This window comes from Ixodes scapularis, unplaced genomic scaffold (assembly GCF_016920785.2).
Source record: "Ixodes scapularis isolate PalLabHiFi unplaced genomic scaffold, ASM1692078v2 PGA_scaffold3__209_contigs__length_174095766, whole genome shotgun sequence".
NCBI lineage: Eukaryota > Metazoa > Arthropoda > Arachnida > Ixodida > Ixodidae > Ixodes > Ixodes scapularis.
In genome coordinates this window covers 142,934,743-142,960,624 of record NW_024609868.1, presented here as the reverse complement: position 1 = coordinate 142,960,624, position 25,882 = coordinate 142,934,743, and the positions used below count along the sequence as shown (strand labels likewise).

Genomic DNA, 25,882 nt, shown 5'->3' with positions numbered 1-25,882 from the left:
AACAATTTCTCGCAGACCACCGCAAAAGACGACGACATTGCTGTTTTCTTTTTTACGGTTTTGCGCAGCGAAAGTGGCTAATTTCGAACTTTGCCCGTCTTTGTGTCCCTTCCTTTCCAACTGTGACACATCGTTTTGCTTACTTCTGCTTGTCATTTTTGTTTTTCCGTCCTTTCCGCGCGTGTTTGGTCGCAGAACAGGAGGATCGGGTTATTTTTCTTAACAGGTGCCTAGGCCTGCAGATTTGTCCAACTAATAATAGCAGCAAAAAAAAAAAAAATGCTTACAGTATTTACTATTCGGTATCGCAATCAACGTATGTGTAGCAGTTGCAAGCGAGCTGCCATGCCGCGCAATTTGTGAGCTATTCATACTGGGCTAAAATAAAGCGCACCCGGCCAGTGAAAATTAGCTTTGGGTCGGGCTGCGCCGGCTGTCGGAAATGGATAGTGGATAAACCAGAGTTCTTTTTCTTGAGATCCCATTGTTTGTTTGCATCACAAGGTGCATTACGGGATACGGTGGTTTGTGCTACATGTGCCAAAAACTAGAAGTTTACAAGATAACGCCCCACTTTTGCAATGAGTATACCTACAATTATCACGTTATAAAAAAAAATGACGAATCATTGCGAGGGGGTTGTACCTCACCGCCAAAGGTTTCTCCCCAAACCCGGGGTCACGCTGCTTATACATCATACAAAAGATAGTCTGCAAACAGATTCAAACTCGAGTCACCACGAGCTCTGAGCTTCGAATGGCGCACGGCAACGAATTCAAGGAGACACTTGGCCCGCGACATTTGAACCACGGATATCGTGGTGACTTATATCTGCAGCCGCCTCAGAGGTACTTCTAGTAGAAGCAAACACCGCAATACGACCCGCAAAAATTGCGTAATAAATATTAAAAATATTAAAAGAAGGACAACACGGACTTCACTATGTAGTATCAAACCTCGTGAGGCTCAAAAAGCTACGCCAAACAACGTGCAAAGGTAAAAAAAAAAAAAAAAAAATTGTGTAGAATGAATATTTTTATTTAGGAAAATGCTATTTTTTTATATATATATATATATATACGGAGGTTTTTTTTTGTTTTGTTTTATACTTGCTACAGATTGCAATCAAATATATCAAAAGGCGCGCTTGTAGTGCTAGCCGCAAACTGTCCAGAAGAATATCTCAAATTAAATAAGCATCACAAATTTTCTATCAACGTCCCCAGAGCAGCTGTTCACCGTTCTACCACAATGCACAAAAATTTGTAAGTATAAGCTGAGGTAACTCGAGGTAACAAGACTTTTTCTTGAACTCTTCAGCCTCGCGCCATGCTGTCGATGACTGGGTTGGGAGCGCCTCCCCACGGAGACACGCCGCCTCCTTCTCTTTTTTCGATTACGCCCTCTCCGCACGAATGGGACGGCCGGACAAGCGTTCGCGCGCTTCGGGATCTCGGAGGCCATGCCCTAACTAGAGCGCTTCCCGTTTCCGCCGCGGGAGGGCGAGCGTCGAGCTGGAGACGTAAATTTACGCAAATTACCATTCATCCCAACCATAATCCGAACGATCCCAACGTTTGATCCATCCACCCATCCATACTCTTTCTCTCCCTTCCCCTTCTTTCTCTCCCCCTTTCGGTCTCTCTGCATGCTGTGCATCCTCTCCCCCACTTTGACGATGATGATGCTGCAACCACTCCACTCAGCGAAACAACCAGTTACGCACGTCGCAACGTTTGTAGCGAACGGTGGCCGTAATCTCGGTGATCTCTCAAGTTCAAGTACACCATAGTTCAAGCCTTCACGGCCTGAACAAGCCTGAACTGCTGGAAAGGCGGAAAAATAGTTCTTCCCCACAACAAGAATCGGTTCTGAAAGCAGTTTGGCAACACTGTTCGTAAAGTCGAGCCTGTCGAGTTTTTTCGATTTCGGCAGTAGCTAAACTGGCTAGACTTTGGAGGTTCGTTGAATGCTCACCGTTTCTTTTAATTTTCTAGTGTTGAGAATCATCCGCATTGGCGTCATGACATCGACCAAATAAGGTTCTTAACGCAGAAAACCAACCAGAGAGATGGTAAGCACTGCTTTCGGCGTCGGATCACGCGACGACAAGTTGACCCTGTTATAAGCTGTCACTTTGTTTTCGTACAGACAGACGTTCGAGACCCCCGTAGTACATTGTAATGATAGTCCTCCAGCACATATAACTGCAGCAAAGATTTTAGTTTAGTGTTATAATGTACTACTCGACCATCACAGCAGACTAAAGCCGGATACCAAGGAGGCACATTGAAGACCCATACAAGAACTCGTGCCAAGTTTCTGTGTCCTAGAGGTGGGATTTGTGTGTCTGTTTTTTTGTTTTTTTTTTTATTTGTCTTCGCACTGCAGAGTGCGTTTGTGCACCGCAGGCCGGCGCACGGGACCGTACGCTCGCACTACAGAACCCAGCTGGGATCCCTGGGTTCGATCCACCCACCCACTGCCCATCAATAATAACAATAATATGTATTTTGGTTCAGTAGGACCGCGTCGCCGCAGAAAGGCGAGTTGCTCGTACCATAAAGGCCTGCGGCTTTTCAACCATTTCAACCTGGATGAGCATTGTACCGCGTTCGCACGTTAAAGAGCGGCACTGACCAAGTTGTCCGTATACTGTGAGGGACAAGTTGCCACATTTCGGACGCCGACTACGTTCATGCCCCCATACTTCTTTTATTTGTCTGCTCTCTTGGTCTCCGATTATGTAAACGACCTGTAGTTTCACGAGCTAGCATTGTTACTTCGAGAGGCACTGACAGCAGTTTCAAAGCCCTATTTGTTAAGTATCGCTGAAATTAACCTTTTGTAGCGTTAGTCTTCATCCTCTAGACCAATGGTCCTCAACCACTCGTGCTTTGAGGACCCCTCTGGATCAGCAGACGTGATGGGGGACCCCGCACACCAGAGGGATGGAGTTATTGGACGGTTACAATGACAAAAGGGTAAATGAATAAAACTAAATATGTGGGAACCACCTTTAAAGCTCACCATCGAAGAGTAATCAACCCTACTGGCTCGGTGCACATGCTTTGGTCTATTTAACCTTGTGCAAGAGCCAGCATTAATAAAAAAAAAGTTTAGTTGCCCATGACTGACGGTCGAGGGCTCCGGGGACACCAGGAGTGCTTTCAGAGACTGCGAAGGGTCGCGGACCCCGTTTGAGAACCACTCTAGACGTTTTGTTATTGGATCAATTGAAAAAACGGGCAGATTGGTGCCCCTGGAACAAGAAAGCTGGAAGCTAAAACAATACTGCAAGTGGTGCCAGAAGGATAGTGCTTCTAATATGTTACGTTGTTTCTTACCTGTATATCGGCTATCCTTTTAACCCAAATTTTCTTGAATTCGGTCAAAGCTGTAAAGAAGGAATTGCAGCTGTTTGTGAGTAGTTGAATCTGCATGTCCCCCACGAGAAGAAGCCCTTAGCTACAGCTTAACTTTGTGTTCACTGAAAACAGACGTCACTGAGGCTTTCCCAGGAACCATGGCTGTTGTCATGTTTATTGGGTTAACTTTTCCCGATGAATTTTTGCACTGTCGCTGCAAATATGAATTGCCAACTCGCCCAAGCTCCCACCTTAACAAGATTCTTAGGAATTCGTGTCTTGCATTTTTTGGAGGCTTTGAGATCAAAAAGAGAAGAGCCCTCTTGGGCTCTTCTCTTTTTGGGAGAGTGTCCCAGCACCATCAGATAACCAAAGCACTCCGGTATAGAGTGAGTTTAGGCATAGTATTAGAAACCTAAGAATGGCAACAATATGTGCATGACTTTGAAGACTGAAGTTTTAAGTAAAACTGCTGGCAAAGGCAAGCTGTGCAAAGGCATGTTGTGCTAAAAAAAACAACTAAAAAGACAGAAATTAGAACACACAAAAATGTTTTCCAGCTATTTCTAAGGTGTTTTAAGCTATTTCTTAACTACACAAAAATTACGTTTCTGTTGGAGAGCATATTACAATTTCTATATGGATAATCCACCTTTTCACAAATTTCGGTTCAAGAGTAAATGCATTCGGCACCTTCTCTCTGTTCCTTCTGTCCAAGCAGAGAGGCTTTTTTGTATTAAGTTCGGGGTCGAAGATAATCCCCAAGGGAGACAAAAGCGAAGTTGTGGTGCCTACATTTTAGGTGTCACAGCTGAAGAACGCACAAACTGACTATTGACTTGAAATTAGTTTTGTTTGCAGTCCTGACAATTCTGACAAACCCAGATACCTAACACTAATAAAAAAAAATAAAAAAAGACAAAAACTTTTTTTAGAAAAGTATTTATTGAACATTTGTAAATAGAGTAAACATGTAATCCTGGTTATAACCTCCTCTGTTCCTGACCACAGTTTTCTGTAATTAAATCTGCTTACGGGATTCCGAAGCTCGGAGGTCCTTTCCTGTGCTCCAACAAGAGAGCGTCTGGAATCCAAGTCGCGTCACTCTTGGTCGCAGGACGTGGAGAACGGGCCTTTCGAGAAGCTCGTGACAGAATTAAAAGCGGCCTGGAGAGGAGAGCAGTTTGGAGAGCAGCGGGATGCTGTCTGGGCCGTCTTCAAGGACAAAGTGCCACGCAGACACCGCACCTGCAACAGCATCGTGGACCTCGTCGACATCCTGGTCGACAGAGGATTGATCGCGCCTTGGGACACTCGGCTGTTACTCAAGCTGAGCCACCTGTTTCCCGGCATCCGACAGGCTTCCGGCCTGGTCGCTGCCTACAACAAGGTAACTGCTCATCGAGGAAATGCCTGCACAATGTGTCAGGGTGGCCATTTCGAAGAAACGCCCACAACCCTGGCTTTGCCGTCCAAGTCTCGGCACAACCAAGGTAACAGTCCCATCCTTCTTGCAACTTCTGGCCAAGTTGAGCTTCCTCTCTCTCCTCGCAGAACGTGCGGAGTTGCTGTCAGCCATCTTGTACCTCTGCCGGCGTTTCGGCGGTGGCCATTCCTGGCGCGACCTGGTCCGGAGGTTTCCGGTGCCGCTGCACGTCAGGGAAGTGGACATCAACAACATCGAGGCCATGCCCTGCGCCACGGACCCCGGCCGCAAGAACTGTCCAGAGTGCTCCAGTTACGAGGCGCTGTACCCGTGGAGCCAGCGCCACTCCAGGCGGGTCAACGCGGCGTTCTTGCGCGAGTGCCTGAAGAAGGACCTTGGACTGAGGACGTATGCCAATGATCTTGATCGACAGTACCACTTGTCGGAAGAGGTGCACTCCAAGTGCCTACTGGTCAAAGCGGACTTTTATCCTCGCGACACGCTACCTGAAGGATCGGTGTCTGTGCCGATCGAGGAGCTAGTCGGGCACATAATGGACAAGGAAGAAAATAAAGTTCCCTTCCGATAGCGGAATTGCTGTGCAAGATGAATGTGCCAGCCGGTCCCAAAGCGGCTGCTGTAAAAATCGGTGGCTAACGTGTAAAGGTAGGCAACTTTGTTATTGGTAAAATAATGCTACTCGAAATTCTTCTAAGCTCTGTTTAGGGGGGATTTTATCAATACCCACAAGATTGCCATACAAGAGTATGTTTTTGGCTTGGTAAATCTCGGTGCAATTGTCCTTATGTGTCAAGACTCTGGCTGGGACTTCCGACAAGATTGCCATTGGTCATCGCTATGGTCACATCGCTTATATCAGCCAGTAGGAGTAAGGTGCCACCTGTGAGCAAGCCTTGCCGCGGCAGCAACACTATTGCAATGGCCACCGAAGTCCGAGGTGTACCCGGGTGGTTGAAGTGCGATGGCCCTTGAGTAAACTTTCGTAGAGTGACGTCGTGCGAGCTTTGCATAGGGCGGTGCCACTCCGAGGTAACAGTTGCTGGAAAACCAGCGTTGCCAATTTCGTTATGTCGGTGGCCTCCATGTTTTCGTTGGTCACGTTTCACGGCAATGATCGTTGTTTGGGCTAAGCATTGTTGGCGATAACCGTCGTCGAACTATGGGCCGCTTGTCGGACGAGCCTTTAGCCGACGACTGCAGCAGCACAAGCGGTGTGCAGAATATTTACAAGGTATTTGCTCGATTTGGTGCACATAGTTTGCAGGGCAGATAGCAGAAGCACAGTCGACAGCTCGGACGTCGGAACTAAAAATTCATAGTAGTCCATATTACCGACACCTATGCAATGTTGTCGGAGTTCCCAGATTGACATTACCTTAATGTTACTTATGTTTTAGCGAAAATGTTGGAAGGCAAGAAGATGGTGGTAAGAGAACATATGGAAACAGGCAGTTGGGACCACCATAAGCAAAGCATGCATGAATCCAACCTAGGCTCATGTGTGTCGGAGTTGTGATGTCCAAACTCCGCCTGGACACTTCCGTGCAGCATTGCGAGACTCGCAAGCTCATTGCTTCAAAACGTGGTCCCTTCAACTGAATGCTTTGCAGAATAGGGAAGAGATCACTAATCTCATGGACTTGGTTCAAAACACACCATGGTCTGCCTGATAGCGAAGCCTGAAGGTCCCATTAACTGTACCCACCACTCCCTCGAAGCGCGTAAAAAAAGAAAACTTTTGCGTGGAGGTCATTGTTTCCTAAAATTTTGTATAGAGATACATTGACCCATGATTGTGGGTCAATGTATCTACATGAAATACATTGATACATGGAATGCCCGAAAACTGTATACGGATGCTGACTAAAAAATTGTATTGCGATACAGAAATATAAATACAAAAGGTATTTCTGAAATACTATCGCAATACATTTGTATCACGATACTGCCTAACTCTAATTGCAAACAGTCATCAAAACAGAGAAGAAAAAAAAAAAAAACAAACAGGCAAACAAACAAAAGTGGTTCGTAAAAAGGTCACACGAAGAAACAGTACAGGGACATTGGCCTTTAACAAAATAAAGTTTGCTCTCTCTTTCTCTCACCACCTCTGGAAAAAAATGTATCTCTTTATGCATCTGCATTCCAGGATACTTTTTGGCTGCTTTTGCAGAAGTATCGTGAGAATACCCCATTACATGAAAGGACTAATGTCTCTCGGTATCCATTTTTTTTTTTGGGGGGGGGGGGGGCCTAAAAATACATCTATCAGTATTTGTATTGCGGAATACTTTTTAGAATATCTCGGCCCAGTCCCGGCGCCAGGCGTGTCCAGCGGAAAAACGCGCTTGCACGCTCCACTTATTGTGAATGTGCTTGCACACTTCAACACAATAGCCTATTTAGGGTAATGCAAATTAACTGTATGTACCGTTTTGAAAAAGGTCAGTTAAGGTTACGTGGAAACTGGTGTACACAGGTCGCACAAAATTGTACATAGTTCACGGGGTTTCAAACTTTGACATCCATTCTCTTTGCCTGCATGGAATAATCTGGAGACGTCCACCAATTGTCCCTGAAGGGAGAACGAACAGGTAAAACTCGGGCACATTTTTTGATGCGAAAGCATTAACTGTCTCATGGAGCGAGCTGACGTCATCAGTCTGAAGTGCGAATACGGCAGATAGTTTCCTTCGGATCCATTGGCTGGCGCTTCGACAGGGCTCCCGATGGCTATTGCGCTCGTCAGTTTCCCCACCGCTCACCCCATGGCGCTGTGTGTTCATCAGCGCAGAGCGTTCAAGCTCACCAGGGGAGCACTTCGCGCCGACCGGCGACGAAAAGTGTGCAGCAGACGAAAAAGGGAGCGGACGAGCGGCCTGCATGCTTTCGCATTCAAAACTCGTAAGGAATGCTTGGAAGTACCTCAATCGTTTTGCTTTGAAATCCTGGCAGTTTCAGTTTTCAGTTTTTAATGGAGAAAAGTAAATAAAAGGCAAACCTTTTTTTGAATTCTCAGATTATTTTGCGGATATTTATATCACCAGGCCCATGCAGGCAAAGGTACTGCACTGCTGTCGGTGTACCAAAAGGAGAAAGACGATACACATGCGTAAATGAAAAAAAATTTTACGATCGAGCGAGTGTCCATGATGCCGTCTCCTATTGGTGTCTCGCACACACTAAACACGAGTATGGGCATCCTCCATGTGGCAGTGCTGATACCGAAAATGTTTCCTGCAAATTCTGCTGCACCGATTCCAGTGTTGAGGGGGGGCGGATAGCAAGTCGCATGGACCTAAAGATAACACATGCTGTCTTACAGCTATTTCTGTACAGATGGCAAGACACAAAATGATATAAAAACATTTTCAGACTGCATCTCTGCAACAACTTCCTAGCAGAAGATCCTCGTAATGTTGAGAATCGCTGCACAGTTTAGATAGTTTCCTTTTGTGTCAAATGGACGGGGTGAAAAAGGAAGCAAGGACGAGACTCATGGGTGAGAAAGTGGAAAAGAGTAAATGGAACAAAAGTGGAAAGTGCACGTCTGCCTTCACTGTGTACTTTCGTTACTTTGTAACTCCAAGACTTGTATTTGAAAAGGGAGTCATTGTTTTCATGCAATCATCAGGATGGCTTGCATTGTTGACATCTGCAAATGGGCCACTCAATGGAGAGCGTGCATGTTCTTCGTTTGAAGCGCAAAGACAGTTCACTGAATGGTTTAACTTTAGTCTTTTCATAGGTTACAAACTTGATTCAGCCAGAGCAACTAGAAAAACAAATGACGTCTATCATGCGCACTCGCCATTGCTTTATTTTAGTCACCTTTTATCTTTCGTATACAAACAGGATGAGTGCGCATAATGTGCAACTTCTTTCCCAGCATGCTCCTTGGTGCCTAGGAACTTTGCAAATGGTCTAATGCCACCTCCCTTTAAATTTTGATGCTGCTCAAAGAGCGAAATCTAAACTCTCTGAAACTCAAATACGTCGAAATTAGTCCACTGTGTCTGCACCTTGCAAGTGGGCGCATTTCGGTCTTCTGCGGATGGGAAAGGAGGTGTGAAGGTGGGAGAAGAGGTTATATTAAGCTCCGCTTCCTAGGGGAGAAGGGGGGCGTCGCGGATGTAAACATCTTGGCGTCAGCAATGGGGTACGTACTGTAGCAGCTGTGGCTGTAGCTGCGAGTCCTTCACGTGGTTGCTGGTTAAAAAAAGAGAAAAGAACGTTCCGCTTCTGTCCTGTGTGATTTAGAGGTCGGCTCAGATCAGGCGCTGTCCAAGGGGCAGTGTTACCAGGGGAAATGAATACGTGCTGCGTCTTCGGATGTGGTGGGCGCTTTCACGACGGTGAGTCGCATTTTAAATTTCTGGGAGGGTTGACAGATCGAGAGCTCTTTCTTGATTCTGTGGATGGCGCTGCATGTCCATTCTTAGTTGGTGGAGCGATTTGTCTGGTTAATTCCGATAACGAACGAGACTCTAGGCTATTAAATAGGTGCGTGGTTCTCTGCACCTTGCGCCCTTCTTGGAGGGACAAGCGGCACCTATCCTCACGAAAGGGAGCAATAACAGGTCTGTGATGCCCTCAGATGTCCGGGGCCGCTTGCGCGCTACACTGAGGGAAGCAACGTGTTTTTATCCCTGTCAAGACAGTAAGCTTAGAAAAAAAATGGCTTGAGCAAATACAGAGGGCTAATTGAAGTCCATCGGATTACCCCTGAGCAAGTGTTCATCTGTTTAAATAACGGCATAGAAAAATAAGTTTCCATAAAATTTCGCCAAAAATAAAAGCAATAATTACTTCTTGGTGTCAACGAGTCTATGACATAACTTCCGCGATACACTCGATGCCACACACGAAAGGAGGGAACTTGCGGACGCTAACCACCTTCATTCTCGGTTGTTAGCAAAGAAACCTCGGCGCGTCGGCAACTTCGTCCGTGGGTCCTTTGGCTTCGCTCCTTGATACGCGTCTGCTAGTTGTTAGACGAAAACACATCATACCGCTCGAGTTATTTTGTCTGTCCTCTCTGAAAGGCAAAGTCGAACTCGCTCGTTAAGGATGCTCGGATAAGGGGTCTTGGCGACCCCCCATTTTTCCACTCGAGCCAATCGGAGCTCGGCGTTCTGACGTCACCGCAACCCCTGCGCAGGAAGCAGACGAACTTGCCCTCCGCGTAGCAAAAAAGCAGTTGAAGATATTCACCCTTTTGCCATTGGCACATATGCACAAAAAGCCCTTGTGCAAGAATGATTTCATCCTTGCCGCCTTGCCAAGGAAGGGGGGGGGGGGGGGGTGAAGAGAGGTTGTGCATTTTGGTTCATGTTCTATGTACAACTGTGGGACTTCAATGAATTCAGTAAACTCCAATGTGAGACCACTTTCTCTTTTTTACCAATGAGGTGAGACATGAAGTATGATTGTGATCATATGGCACTATAGTACTATTAAAGGGCCACTAAAGTGCTTTTTGATATCCTCGATTTATGGTCATAGCCAGGCTTGTGAAGTACCTAGGTACAAGTAACTAGAAATCGGTATCTAGGTACTTTAGTTGTACCTGAGGCACAAACCTAGGTACTTTCATTTATCTGTATCTTTGGTACATTTTCAAGTAACTTGTAACTAAGTGAAGTTACTTTTTTCAGGCACTTTTTTCTTCACTTCGTCAAAATGGTAGAAACTCTAAATCTTGAACTGTTAACACACCACGTGCTGTGATTAACGTTGAGTTGGGTACGACCTGGGAGGCGCCGACTTGATCGAACAACGTTTTAGCAAACGAAGCCCCGCCCATGATGTTTCATAAAACGACACTTTAGCAAATGGTGGTGTTCATTTGAGAGAATGGTGGATTAGCAATGCCATTCTAGCGACACCAATTTATTGAATCGCTTCGGAACTCCGTCTGGGGAAAATAGCGACCTGCTTCCTTCATCTCGAACCGAAATCCACTTCATTGCATGTTTGAAGCTTTTCTGACAGCTATACAAGGGAGGAGATAACTCGAAAGATGGGCACAGTTTCTGTTGCCTGTATCAATATAAAATATAATTGAAAACAAATTATAATCACAATCGTAAAGCAATGTAACATAGCATATATAATGCAGTTTCCACTCAATAAATCGGACTCAAATTTTGCAGTTATCAAAACTGAAAAAGTTTAGATAGAAAAAAAAGCTTATTTTTCTTCCGACTAACGAAAGAACAAAAAAACGAGGAAGCTTGATTGAAACCTTTCGCCCATTGTCGCGAAGATCAGGTGCATATGCACTCGACTCGTGCGTTTCTTCATGCGGCCAAAGTTTTCTGGGCCCGTCGACGCCAGCACCGGCTCTGAGGGCAAGAACTTCAACAAGCGAATTTCGGCAGTTTTGGTGCGACATGGTAAACGGTGGAAGCTGTGGCCTCGGTGAACCAATCGGAGCCTGGGGATAAGGCACGCGAGGACTCAACACTGATGTGGACATCGCATTGACTCCAATAAAGCACTTTTATTGAACTCGTTTTTGTGTGTATCCTTAGAATAAAAAGGTTTACTTCCAATATGTTCTCACAAATTTGGGGAAAATAAAGTATCTTTGAAGTAACGGTACTTGTACCTAGGTACATTTTTAAGTACCTAGGTACCTTCTCATACGAGTAATTGTGACTGCATCTTCGGCACATTTTTGAAGTAATTTTTACAACCCTGGTCATAGCTCAACCTACGAGCTCCGATCATCCTAAAAAACTCGAAAATACATTCATGCTTGGCCGATTTGCGTTTGAAAAAAGTGATCAAAGTTGCAGACGCAGCGGGACCGGTCGGCTGCTCGTCAATGCAGGAACCCGTTGCTTGTGAGTGGATGACAAACGCCGTCCGTCGTTCGACCATATATTAAGCGAGGTTCGGTAGTGTCCTCTGTCGTTCTGCGCCAACGGTAAGTGTCGGGAACTTTGATCACTTTTTAAAACGCAGATCGGCTGCACATGAATGTAATTTCGGGTTTTTCAGGATGCTTAAAGCTTGTAGGTTGACTTATAACCATAAAACAAGTATCTAAGAAAGCACTTTCGTGCCCCTTTAAGAATGGGTCACTGTTGCAATTTTTTTTTGCTGCAATATCGCCTTTTTCAGAATAAGGTCTGCACTTTACGACCCCTGTGATTGCGAAGAACAGGTATGAGCATGATTGCACTGCTTATTAGCTTGATTTCCTCCAACTTAGCCCACATCTAATATGAACACAGTGGGCAAATTTCACCAACAGCATTCTTTGTCGCAGCAACAAAGTGCCAGGCAGACGAGGCACTAGCAAATATCCAAGAAGCTTTATTCCTGGCTCAAAATGACCACCTAAAAGTCCTTGGAAAACCTGAAAAGAGTGAATTCATCTTGCGGGCCACAAAAGGGCCAGTTCGGCAGCCTACCGTATTTGTTTGGCCTTCCTGGGGACGAAGTTTGTGTGTGAACTTTTTCCCACATCATTACTTGCAAAGCAGCGACAGTTGCCGGGCTAGTAGGCGTGGCATTTGAAGTCCCAGAACTCTCGTGCGGATCGCAATATTCTTGGATGCAAATGAGAACTGTGTCTTGTCACTCCCTAGTGTTCTTCCGTGAATTACAATCACTGGCTCCTTGCTTGCTGCTCCACTGTCGCAGAAGCTCACTCAAGTTCAACAATACTAAATGTACACCAGCTTTCCAGCATATTTTCGGCATCCATATTGTACTAGCAGCATTGTACGGGGTTTTCCGCTCCACTTCAACGTGTTTGGCCATTCTAGATGATCACAATCTTGTTGCTGAAATGTCTGAACAGTCTCAAAGAAGCCCGTATGATTATCCTTAAAGGGACACTGCACTTCCCAGAAGCATCTTTTCAGCTGACTCACAAGATGCGCTTTCCACCCCCAAAAAGATCATTTAGCAGAATACTTAGTTGCCACAGCATGCATTTCGAGTTTAGAGCAACTTCGCTTGCTCATGAGCACTGGATCAGACCGGACTTTTATTCGGTGCCACAGTAACGTCAAAATAAAAATTTTGTGAGCCTCCCACTGGCTAGGAGGAGCAAGGAGGAAAGGTATGCCCAACGCATATGCCTCTCCTCTGTGCCTTCGATTCTGCTCTCTCCATGCCAAGAAAAGGCGGCACAAAAATGTGGAGACGAGGGTGGCCCGTACATGCATTCGTTGCTCAGTCTAAATCGCGTGGCAAGGCGTAAATATAGTGCTAATTCACACTTTTTCGGGAAAAACACATTTTGAGCAATGCACAGGCTATCTGGGTGCTTTAAAGGAACGGTTTTTGGGAGTGCACTGCCCCTCTGGGCTGGATCATGCTTCCTGGTGCCCCCCCCCCACTTCGTCACGACAGCAGGTCTGGACGGGCGCCTCTCAGTTGGGCAGCAGGAAGGAGGCTTGCTTGCGGAGCAGCTTCTTCTCCTTGATGGACAGGTACTGGTTTCGGGCAGGACTAGTCCGCATCACAAGGATGTAGTTCAGCTTGTTGCGGATCACAGACGCCGTGGCCGGGTCCGTCTCAAACACGTGGTGCTTGAACTCCCCCCCGGGGGCCACATACACAATCTTCACCACACGCCGGTCCAAGGAGCCTGCAAGTAGTGATGGCTGCCTCAGAACCCATGTGCTCACGATGGGGGAAACATGGTTTCCAAGTTGTAAAAGTTGCTCGTAAATTGTGTCTAAGGGAGACATTGAAAACACTAAATTTTGGGAAAAAGGCTTTTCTGGTGTCAGAACACATCAAATTAGCTTTATGCGAGATATTGTCGCACTATGTAGTCGGTAAATATAAAAAAACACTTAAACAGTCCTAACTTCCTGTGAACGTCCTGTATATATAGTAAGCAAGTCGACCAAAACGCAACCCTTCATGTGCAACAAGGGCGAACTTATGGATCTGGCTCGGGGACAATGCTTCTCCCGCGATATCATGGACGGATGTGATGTCGCGGGAGAAGCGTTGGCCAGATATATTTTGTTGACCTAATATTTGCCATTTCATCAAAAACTAAACATTTCTTCCTAAACATAGCTGGTGTATGTGCTTTTTTCCTTATAAAAAGTTGCCCTTGGGGGCTTAGGCGTCTCTTGGGTGCCCCTGGTGCATGAGAGCAGATGTACGAAAAAGTAGGAGTCTTTCCATGCAAAAGAAAGGAGGCACAAAAAGGTGAGAGGGAGCAATCATGTGTGCAACAAAGCAAACACTATTTTCTCAAAAGGGCAACAAACAACATCTCGGCCGTGAGTTCTTCGTTTGATGTAGCGCATCTGGTAGTTCCGAGTCAACAAAAACTACTATTTCCTCTCCCCTTTCTCGAAGGCTACGTCCTCGTATGTAAAGAACCGGTCGATTTCCCAAAGTCACAGAAGAGAGAAGGCCGCTACTGTACGACTAGCAGACGACACTGGAGCTTGGCACCCTGCGTCTGCACCCTCTGTGCAAGTCGCGGACAAAACTGGCTACCTCTAATGCAGTGAGTAGACACAAAGACAGAAACCTTTATGTCTACCCACTATGCCTGTCAATTGGAGCTTTGTGCCGTGACATCACTCTACCTCTGCGAAAGAAGCAGATGAATCTGCTTGCCATATAGTAGGGAACATTCAAGCTTCAAGTGGCTTCTCCACTGTTTGTATGTTTTTCAGCAGTGCCTTGTCTTGCAACATTACGCAACTTTTATTTTATTTAGGAGGAATGCAGCTAAGTGGTGATGCCAGTTGTATAGTTTTCCGGATTAAGAATGGTGCACAAATAATTACAGTCGAATCTCGTTAATTCGAATTTGAGGGGGACCGAAAATTTGTTTGAATAGAGCAAAGTTTGAATTAACAGGAGTTTCCTCCCATAGAGACACATAGAATGGGACCTGCATGTTAGTTTGAATTATCCGCAAGTTTGAACTAAGTGAGTTTGAATCAACGAGATTCGACTGCACATCCTTAAAAATTCTCGATAGCCCACTTTTTTGGCTATGAATTCCATTCTAATTAATCTTAAGATAATCCATGATATCGAGGCACATGGGCATTCGGAGGAAAGTGCCGCCCTTGGGATTGGGGTGTGTATTGGCGACAAGATGTTTCGGTGGAGTACTCTCATGGTTCCTAGTGATGACGCCACGGCCGGGGTATATCAGATGCAAACAACAAGTTCGAAGGTGTGCGTAACACGCATGGTGGAAGCTTGAAGTCATCGTACTGACAAAACCAACGCCACGGAAGTTGACTTTCTGACGTTGCTCTCATTTCCGTCAACTCCGATCCTACCAAATTACTATTAGTGCCCGTTTAGGTAATTGCAGCTGCCACAATGACACTTTTGACCCATTAACAAAATATCTCTCTCGTTAAAAACAATTTGCCCCTTCCCTCCCGAAACATTGTCGGAACAGACAAAGACAAGCAACCACAAAGCGTCCCCTCCAGCAGTCTTCATACCCGTGGGGTCTCTTTTTCTGCCTAATCCAAAAGAAAAAAAAGAGACAATCACCACCCCCCAAATCCCAGCTATTTCGGTTCTAGATCAAGCTTTCAAAGACAAGCTGAACAAAAGACGGGATTGTTTCTTAAAAATTGTTTTGATAGAAAGAAGAAACTCTCTCGCAACTAGCATAGTCCTAACGGGTAAGAAGGCAGCACCTGCAGGGCAACCTGAAATCGAAAAAATCCTTATTTTAGTGCCGCGGAGGCAGTGGAAGCTCGCATTTCTGAACTTCTTGAAAACCATCGGCGGCAAGAACCTTACTCCAAGGGCAGGAAACAGTTCAACAATGTGGGCCCGGAGAGACGACGGGTTTACTAACGCAAGCTGTCGGCAACCACTGCACGCTCCAGCAACGATAAAGAACGAGATGGAGCCACCGCAAAGGGCAATAGGAAGGATGCCCGTGGAGAGGCACTTGCGATGCTGGACAAGCTCTTCTCGCCGACAACGATCGAGCCGACGGAACGACATTGCATCCGTCGGCATTGTCAAATGCCAAGTGAGGCCTTCCAGGCCTATGCTGTCGCCCCGCACAAGCTCTTTTTGGGTTGCAGCTTCGGCGAAGCGGCCAAAGAGGCTGCGTGTGACCAGTCGTCGGAAGGTGCAGCACCTCAAAGGATGCGTGAGTGCCCACTTTTTAAAGGCAGGAGCCTCACACTTGATCGTGCGCTCCACCTTAGTGGATACATCGAAAAGATGCCACGGGAGTTTGAGGAGTTTTGCGAAAACTCCGTCGTGACGGCGAGTGGTTGACGGGCCTTGAAGTAGAAGCAGAAGAAAATGCCAAGCAGTACGTACGTCGTGCTGCCGCCACAGTTCAAGTCCATGTTGTGCCAATGCGACAGATTGCCCGGTCAAGGTTCAGAGCTGTCACAATTGCAAAGAGCTGCGACATTTTGATTCGATGTGCGGGTCGAAATGCAAGTACAACAACCGCTCGGTCGGCCGTGAAGCGTAACAATCGCCGGGAGCCATTAACTACATGACTGTTCTCAACCTGTAACCCTACCATGCACAAGGGAAAAGTATCTTTGTCGACAATGGTGTTGACAACATAAGTGTCACACCTTTTGGTGGACAGTGGCTCGTCTGTCACAGTCCTTTGCGAAAGAACTTTTTGGAAGCATTTTATCGACCACCCGCTTACTACTGACGCGCGGTGGTGCCGCTGAATTACTCCGAGAAGCAGATCCCAGTCAAAGGCTGTTTCCTTGACCACGTTGCCTACAGGCACACCTGCATGCACGTTTTGCTTCACGTTGTGGAATGCGGCACTTCTTTTCTCGGGCCAGATGCAACGCAGAACATATGGCTCGGCATTCGCGGCGATACTCTCGGCTGCCTACAGATTACGCCACATGGGCAAGCGTCTGCCAAGCTGTTCCGACTCGAGTGCCCGGGAGTTGTCAAGCGTATAGATGCGGCAAAGTGGACAGTGCCCGCCATCACTGTCTGCAAGAAGGATGGCACAACACACACGGCTGCGGGTCTACCTAAAAGAGCCGAACAAAGACACGGTCGGGGGTGGGTTCCCGCTCCCCTGCACGGAGCAACTACCACACCAAATGGCAGGAACAACCAGGTTCTCGAAACTCGAATTGGCATCGGCGTATCGTCGAATGGGACTGGTACCCGACAGCCTCGAGTTGACGTTAGTCACGCGCTGGAGCAGCAAAAGTGGCTTTTGGAGCAGCCAAAACAGTGTTTCGGAGCAGAAAAAGCGGCTTTTGGAGCAAATATTCTTAGAAAAATAAAAATATTTGTTTTAAGTGCTGGACAAACGAAGGGCACTTTGTGCTGTGTTATGACGGAACTTGCTGTTTGTGTTTTTACTGCCGAGACATCCCACAAGTGTAGAGTGTTGTAGGCGTTGCCGAGCTGTTCCGAAAAGAATGCTCGCCACCGTTTTACTGATTCCCGGTTCCCGACGTGCCAGATTTTCATTAAAAATAAGCGGACGTAAAACAATGGATTGCAAGCGTCCCGGCTGGTGCTCTGTCGTGCAGTCATGTTCACATGCACGTGAGGGCAACTTCAGCAGGCTTGCAGTGGCACGTGCTTCGTCGCGTAGCGAAGACAACGGCTGTTCAATCGTAACCGAAACAATGCCACTCCGCTCAGTCGCCAACTGGATCCTAAAATAGTATGAAAAAATGCAACTGTCCAGCATTCGACAAAAAAAAAAGTTGAGCGGCGCGTGCTTGCCAGGCCGGCAGACGAGGTACAAGCTAAATACAGAGAAAAACAGAACCTGAGCGCATCGATGCATGACATCGCGAGCCAGGGTCAAAAATGTTTTGGAGCACTCTGAGCAACGACTGAACTCAAGACAAACAAGCGCGCTGCGTGGGTTCAGCATGCAGACATTGCCTTCTTTGCTTTAGCTCACTTTTTCACGTAGTGGGATCCCTCTCGAAAGAAAGCCTGCCGAGAGAAATCTAGGTAATAAATATTTCGACAAGCAGTCTTTGAGTTAAAGAGGGATTTTCGTAGTATATGTAGTACGATTTGAACAAGAAGAGGAATGTCGATGAACAAGTTTTAAAAGCGCCATATCTGCAGCGACGTGGGGACGGCAACACCCGCCGTTGTATGACCACGGTGACAGTGGTCGCGCGAGCGTTTCAGCTCACAAAGGAACTCTCACCGCACAAAAACGTGGTTTTGTTTCACAGCATGACGGCATGGCTGGCACCCGGCACACTAGCGACGGAGCGTCTGCACACGCCCGCGTCCATAGACCGTTCCATTAGGGTCATAGCAGAGAGGGTAAAAGAGAAAAAATTGCACCCCCCCTCCCACCCCGCACGTCGTCTGCTCCGCCGAGTGGGCTGTAGCTAGCGCCCAGCTGGCGAGCAAACTCTGTTTAAAATCGCGTCATTTTGGAACTTTCAAGCGCAGATTTTGGTATGCCAGTTGTCATGTAATACTATGCTAAATAAAAAGACTCACTGGGTCCAATTGCGCTGTTACCTGCGTGCAAATAAAAAAAAAAAAAAAATAGGGAAAACTGTGTCAGATTGGCCTGTCTCTTTGGCGAAAAGTAAATCCGGTTGCTGTACCTTTTTTACTATACAAAGTTCGTACTGGTGTAGGCCTTTAGCGACCATGAGTGGAAGTCTGAAATAATAAATAAAACGTGCTCTCCTGCCGCAATACACACAGTAGTTGAGGGTAGTACTGCTGGCTGACTCAACTGCTATTTAAGTAATGGAAAAAGGATATGCTAGTTGATCATTTAGCGAAATAGAACAACAGAGAGCTATAGGCTGATTTTGGAGTAGCCACAACTATTCTAAGAACGCGAACCACTTCACAACGGCAGCCACGAGCGAGAGTTCGATGTTCCGTACTGCCCGCCGATACAGCCCAAAGATGGAGAATGGCAACCTCCCGGTTTGTTGTCTGCTAGCGAAGTCGGGCGCGTGCCCTCCCTCTCGTTTTACCCCGCCGAACCCGCTGAACTTCCCGGATGTGTGGAGAGGGCGCTGCAATCAAACAAAATGGTGCCGCCCAGAGAGCGCTAAATGGAATGGTCTATAGCTGGAAAACTTAAAAAAAAAAAGACGCGAGACGAGAGTCTTTTGACGACGAGGGCAACGAGGGCGTGAAACGCGAGACGGCGGCAAAAACCATGCAAGACCAGATGGACGACCGAAATTGGACATTTGGCGCCGGCTTGGCGCAGATTAGCCATATTTTGGCAAAATGTAGCAGGATGGAGCAGGGTTAGCCCCTTGGTGCAGTTTTGCGCAATTGGCACAGCAATCACGTCACTGCACCAGTCGACTCGGGTGAAAAACACACCTTACGTTTTCTTCCAACATAGAATGAAAATGATCCCTTAACAACAAACTTAAATTTCATTCGAACTGAACCACACACCGGAAAGCACAATCCTTTAAGCATTACCTGAACCAGGCTAGGAAGACATTACAGAGTAATCACGCCCTAAACCGAAGAGCAAAGTTCACACTCGAGACAGCCTCAAGGAAGAGATTAGCGAGCCAAGTGCACGAGTTCCCACTCTGCTCGCGAAGTGGGCCGGCCAATCCCTTCTTTGGGACCATGGGGCCAACTGGTTCGGGTGTACTGTTTCAAGACGCTCACTGTGCTTGCGGTTGACAATCTCGCAGGCGGCGATCTCGTTCAGGTTGTGGGTGACCGCTTTCTGGTGCCATCCCCACAGCTTGCTCTTGGCCTTGTGCTGCAGTGGTGTGATCTCCACCTTCTCACCCGAGATACCTGCGAGGGTTTCATTCATCATTTATTAATGGCCCCCAACAGGGGCGTCGCCTCACTCACTGATTCTCCCAATCGTGGCAGGGCATCCTCCATAGCCCTTCAGGATTTACAGCATTTTTTTCAACGAAAGGAATGGCTAAAAAGTGTTTTACATTAAGTATTACTATAGCACGTTTATTAGTCATGTTCATTCGGATTATGGCTACGTTCTTGACAAACGTTTAGTCATTTCTAATTAACTCTCCAATATTAATACTCCCTCGCCGTCGCTCGATCGCACATTTAATTTTGGTTCCACAAGAGCCTTTGCTTCGAATTAAAAAAATGCAATATTATTATTATTACAACCATCGCAGCAACTGCATCGAAATGCTCTCTGTACAAATGCAAAAGCAACATGTGTTTGAACTGTGACCTTCGTCAACTATTTGTCACTCGTGTTTTAGTGCAGTTTTCATCTTCAAACAATGTATGTATCTACTGCCGTGTACGAATGAAATGCGAACAGCAGATTGCGTGGATACATGCAGCACAATTTAGAGGCAACTAGGAACTAATAAGACTGATGAGTGGAGAGGGGGCTTTGAGGCTGTGCGCGCCTACTCCAATGTGCATGCTCTCGTAGCCAGCCAGCCCCCAGCCCCCCGCCAGCCAACCCCAGCCCCTTCCTCTCCCCCCCCCCTCTGCCACTCGGCAGTTTTATCAGTTGCCTCTAGGTTGCGCAGCATGCATGGAAGGCGACGTGCTCTGCCGTTTGCATTTCATTCCTACCCGATTGTACATACAGTCTAAGCTCATTACAACAGACCTGGTTACAACAGACATTTGGATATAACATAGCGATTTGTGAAGTTTGGTTGGTTTTCCTCTATGTACCACTGACTCAACTTCATATGTGCATACAACATACTCCTTTTACAACAGACCAAAAACTTGGTAAAACTTAAGGTCTGTTATAATGAGCTTAGACTACTTCCAACTAGCCTCTTAAACATAAACCGACATGTTTGGCATGCGGGACTACGCAACTGGTTTCTCGAAGGTCTTGCGCAGAGTTTATATTACGGAGAATTTCTAACTGCTCGACAGGGTCACTCGGTTCACGGTCTGCATTTGCAATAAGAGCTGCGAGGAGGTGGCAAAAGCATCTCCACCTCTTTGCCCGCCTTCCTCCTTGCCCCGAGACAACAGCAACAACCATCGCAGCACGCACACTTTTGACTGATCTCCGCAGTAACAGTCTGTCATTGAACTCCAAATGATTAGATTGACGACCCCCTCGTCAGTCTAGGCTCTCTAGCATTGCGCTACCATACCAGCGACACTTGGAGCAAAAAAGTTACTAAGTTGGAAAGCAACAGAGTCTCCACACCGGAGGCCTTTAGGGAGTTTGGTAATATGGATTCCAACTCCGAAGAGCCATTGTGGGGGATACTGCGGAGCGGTCGAAACGAGAGTGGAGAGGAGGCACCTCGCTGGCCTAGGAAAAGGAGCTCGGCCCTCACCCAGCTGGACCTCGGTGTTGCGGCCGATCCGCTGGAGGATGGCGACGTTGAACGCCTGGTACAGGTGAGCCTCCATGGCAGTCATGTCCCGGTCAGCCCACTCCTCCAGCTTGGACGCAGACGGCACCACTGCAAGGACGGCGGGCGGTCGGACCTCTCCCTTTTCAGTTTCGCTAAGGTGCCTGGAACGCGTCTACGACCGGCGTGTGTGTCGTTCTGCTCCACCCACGCATACAAAAAGGTCCCCGAGTGGCAGCAACTTATGTCGCAAGAACCAGAGTGTCGTGCTGCCACCGTGGAAGTTCGTAACAGTGACAAGCGAACGCGAGCGTCATCATCCTCGCAGCGCCCGGACTCCTGGCTGCTGAAAGTTCCACATTGGGGCTATTGTGCCGGTGACAGATGGACGCTGCAGAGCGACCTAGAGCAGAATGGCCGCCGGTTGCATCCACCTCCGATGCTATGTCGCCGACAGGATTGCAACAAGCAACAACGTGATGCGAACGTTATCGAGCAAATGTCCAGGGACCACAATTGAGGATGCGGTAGACACACCGGTCGGAGACGCATTCCGGGCACCACGGGCCCCGGGGGTGATATTCTGAGCTCGCGAGCGTCCTGTACAATGTCTCAGCACAGGCCACTTTTTAAGTCCCTATCGGCGACTCGCCGTTCACTTGATTCACTATTTGAGCCCATTCTGCAATGATCAGCATACTTGCAAGTTAAAATGCGCATCAGTACAGTGTAGACCGCATATAACGTATGTCTCGGGAGTCGCGAAAATCCGCACTATAAGCGGTACCGCACTATAACCAAAACATCAATTTTTCAGGCCAAAATACATGCCATGAGACAACTTACCTTTGTAAAAGAATTTATTTTATGTTAGATGAAAAAAAAAAGCTTAGTTTGAGGAAAGTCTTTATTTCAATAGACTAGCACAGCTATGTCTCAAGTGTGTCACACATTTTAAAAGAAATTAGCGGCTTTTGCCTGGCGCAGCCTTTTAACGGCGTCGCGGGTTGCGGACGGACGTTGCGAGCGTTCAGGATTGCTAACCCTAATCACTTTTCTCCGAAGATGAAAACGGGTGAAAATTCGCATCCTTCATACGGTATGCGCCAGTAATACCTTGAACTTGAGCACACGCATGAAATGCGCCAAATAAGAAATCCGGGCGATGTTCGAGGACACAAATGCTTAGAAATCACCACTGTAGTCGAAGTAAACAAACACAACGACACGGGCGTTTCTGCCGTCTTGAGAGCGCCGCCACGACATCGCCGCACGAGTAGGTGGATCTTCCCTTCTAGTACATGCTGGGTTATTCGCTCACACAACGAAAATTCACAGTCAAGGATAGCGCTTTTACACGGACCGATGAGCTTTCATCACGCCGTCCACGTCGACGATTACAACCGACGCCATGTTTGCGGATAGAAGCAGCCGGCCCGCGACCGGCATGCAACGCGCGCGAACACTTCTCCTCGATTTGCGATTGGTCTGTCGTTGCGGTGTTCTCCCAACGCAGCGGAGGGATGCACGCACGGGAACGACACGTGCGTGCGTCCCTACGTTGCTATGGCAACTGAAGCCTCTCTCTTCGCTTCTCCCCGCTTCTTCGAGCGACCTCCTTGCCCCGCGAGTGCCGCTTGCGGCTAGCGCCGTTATCTAGTGTCGCACAGGGAAGCGTGCTCGCTACATTGGTCGGTCTGCGCGGTCGGCGGGCTGTTCCAAAAACCGCACTATAACCGGTATTTCCCTTCGCGCTCCTGCATTTTAAGCGGTATGTAATTACATGGAGTTCTATGGGAGGCGAACCGGTGGTTTAAAAAAACCGCGCTATACCCGGTCCTGCACTATAAGCAGTTACGTTGTAAGTGGTCTATACTGTATAAAAATTTGTAGGAGTGATCCCAAATACGTTCAGTAAAAATGTTATAACATTCGTCAGTGTGAACTCAAATACGTTCAGAAAAAGCTCATAATTTCCACCTGGCACTTAGGGTAAGTGCAGTGCAGGAGAGGGACAAAGACCTGGGCTTGCCAAGGGGTGCTTGCCAATGTCTTCGTCTGTTTGACCGCGCACAGTCATGCACAACACTTCAGTACACTGAAACCGCAAAAAAGGTCTTGCCGGATGGACATACAGGAGATCCCAGTGTACTAGACGAGTTTTGACAGAAGTTTTTTGACACAAACCCGGACGAATACCACAACCTGCAGCGCGTCAACCGGGCCAAGTTCTTTCAGCTTTTCTCATGTGTGAAACCAAGAACCGTGCGACAACACAGACCAGGGAACCAACAAAAACAGAACAAAGCACGATGATGCACCATCTTTGTGCTGCTCTCTAAAAAGGAAGAAATTTTTCATTGCCAGACTAACCATATTTGAAGCGTGGTGTGAAGTAAAAAAAATTTGCTAGTGAAAAGGCGCTCCGCTTTTTCAGTCTGCACTTTTCACAGACTTTTGGCGGGAGATGATTCGAGAACCGTTTAGTTTGACAACAGCGCACCTTTTTTCTTCTGTCAAGCAAAAAAAGATGGTGCACTGTTTTTTTTTGTTTGTTCATTGGTTCGTTTTGCCACACAATTCTTGGTTTCATGTGCGAAAAAAGCTGCAGAAACTGTTCCCGGCCGATGCACTGCAGGTTCCAATCTACTCCTCCAGGTTTGTGTCAAGAAGCTTTTGTCGAAACTCGTCTAGCATGCCACGCTCTGTACTGCACATCCATCCAGCCTCTCAACCAACAAGACCAAGACCCAACAAGGTTAAGCGAGACATTTTCCGCACCTGCTGTATAATGAAGTGTGGCGCGCAAGTATGCAGGGACGAGGACACGGGTGAAAGCCCCCTTGCAAGCCCAGGAGTCCATCGTTTCCACTCCCTTGAGAGGGACCACGCTTGTACTACGCCTTGGGTTAGTAAAATTAGTGGCGTTTCGCACTAAGCCTCTCACGGCCTAGCTTCTGCCTCGGGCGGCACAGAACAGTAGCACATGATTCTTTTTCGTATATGCGATAGCGCCGCGACCGTTGTAACGAATGTCGCATTAGCTCGTGGACGACGGTGGCACTGTGCAGTTAAGTGGTTTGGTCGATCCTCGTTGTCTCCCCCTCCGTGTGAATGCGTTTGGGAGGTGCATGATCTATGGGGACGTCGTCATGGGATCAATCTGTTTGCGAATCGGTCCATCACGTGAATCAGCCAGGGCCATTGGCGCTTTGTCGGCGGCTTTTTGAATGCAAAAACCAGAAAAGCAAATGCCTTAAGCAGGAAATTAAAACATACATTCCTACGAGAGCTCCACGGGACCGGCGCTTCCGAACATAAAAACCGGGAAAATGCAAAAACCGGGAACATATCAACGAGGTTCTACTGTATGTATTTTGATTTGTATTTCCTTTTTTACCACACATTTCTTTTTAACACGTGCAAAATGTTATTCTTTTGCAATTTAGATTGCTAACCATTTTGACCGTGCATTTGTTTCTGCATTATTATTTATGTACCACTCCTACGAGAGTCCTGAACAAGGACTAGTAGTATGAATAAACAAGATAAAAACTCACTGTCTTCCGAGACCAGAGTGAACTCGAGGGTACCGCTCGACCGTATGGTGGTGTCCAGGTCAATGGGGATTCCTACTTCCTTGTGATTCTCTACGTGGAACTCGGGTCCTGCATCAGACAACACACAAACCTGTAGCACTAACATTCAGATATTCTTCCCGAAAATTTAATTATCGCCCATTATCACGGAGTGAAAAAGGAAGAGTAAAGCCGACGAAAAGGAAGTGGAGCCATTACTTTTCCCACCTGTTAACAGGATATAAGCAGACACAGACGAGCACATACCGGACGCTGGGCGTTCAAAAAAGGCACCTTGCGATCCTTGTCCTGTCAGTGACCATAGCTACACAATCAGTGCCACCATAAGGCAAACACTCTAGCACACTGTTTGCTCCCAGAAGAGCCAAGAAATGCTGCTTTGAGGCAGCCTACAAAGCTCAAGCAAACTAGTTCGTTGCTTGTCAGCGACCCCAAAGAATCATAGAAAGAACAAATGGGTTGCTTTTCTCAGAGTGAAACTCGACTGTTACTACCGTGCCTTCCCTTAAAGTCTCGGGGGAGGTAGAGAGGCTAATGCAGGCCCGCAGACAGGTTTGGCGAGGACCTGGCTGCGAGGCTGCCTTGGAAAGGCATGCCACGGCAGAGAGCTTACCTAGAGACCTGAGCAGGCCTTTCCTGCGCTTGAGCATCTGGTCCAGGACCTCCCTTAGGGTGGCGTCCAGGCTGGGGATTTGCACCTTGCTGAAGCCATCCTTGGTGTGGCTGTGAACAATGTCCCCTGCCATGTGATTCACTGCAAGACAACGCCCTAGCGAGCCACTGTCGGGCTAGGAATGCCAGAAGCCTCTGGCAGAACGGATACCTCGCTGTACAAGGATGCCTAGAGGATACCTCTCCACGTCTCAAAGTTTTCTCTTACAAACAATATAAGTCACGTCACAACCTGTATCCGGATCACCTCATGTGTCTCTAATTTCTCAGATTAACAACTTGACAATAAAGGTTAAGAACTCTCCTCTGGAAGTACCGGGTATGAGGGGAATCTTTGCGGTAAAGCAAACACTAAAGTTGTTGTTTTTTTTCGCCACAAAAATAAACCATGTATTATTGATTGCTTGGTCTCTGCTACGATGCAACAAACACATTTAGGTGACGCCACTTGATCCGACGGAGCGTTCAAATTATGTTCGGCGCGCCTCGCGCTTCTCTTTAACACTGACAGATGATGCCACT

General features: G+C 47.3%; 2 protein-coding genes across 5 annotated transcripts in view; one reads left to right on the top strand and one right to left on the bottom strand.

The window, feature by feature from the left end:
- Positions 1-1,892: 1,892 nt before the first annotated feature.
- Positions 1,893-11,310, top strand: LOC8042091. Of its 2 annotated transcripts, XM_029990428.4 has the most exons (4): positions 1,912-2,074; positions 4,486-4,861; positions 4,923-5,202; positions 11,126-11,310. In XM_029990428.4, the coding sequence occupies exons 1-4, from the start codon at positions 2,072-2,074 to the stop codon at positions 11,262-11,264; spliced, it is 798 nt and encodes a 265-aa protein (XP_029846288.2). In that variant the 5' UTR covers positions 1,912-2,071; the 3' UTR covers positions 11,265-11,310. The 2 variants fall into 2 exon arrangements, with proteins under 2 accessions (XP_002415265.2, XP_029846288.2); XM_002415220.4 differs by lacking the exon at positions 11,126-11,310 and having other exon boundaries at positions 1,893-2,074; positions 4,923-5,388.
- Positions 11,311-12,121: 811 nt separating this feature from the next.
- The window catches only part of LOC8042089 (target of rapamycin complex 2 subunit MAPKAP1), a 116,622-nt gene continuing 102,861 nt past the window's right edge, over positions 12,122-25,882 (bottom strand). For all 3 annotated transcript variants that reach the window (XM_040505137.2, XM_040222294.3, XM_040505135.2), the window contains exons 8-12: positions 25,302-25,411; positions 24,650-24,757; positions 21,072-21,200; positions 19,432-19,566; positions 12,122-13,426 (exon numbers count right to left, since the gene is read on the bottom strand). In XM_040505137.2, coding sequence (XP_040361071.1) covers positions 13,209-13,426; positions 19,432-19,566; positions 21,072-21,200; positions 24,650-24,757; positions 25,302-25,411 — 700 coding nt within the window. In that variant the 3' untranslated portion in view covers positions 12,122-13,208. The remainder of the gene's footprint in view (positions 13,427-19,431; positions 19,567-21,071; positions 21,201-24,649; positions 24,758-25,301; positions 25,412-25,882) is intronic.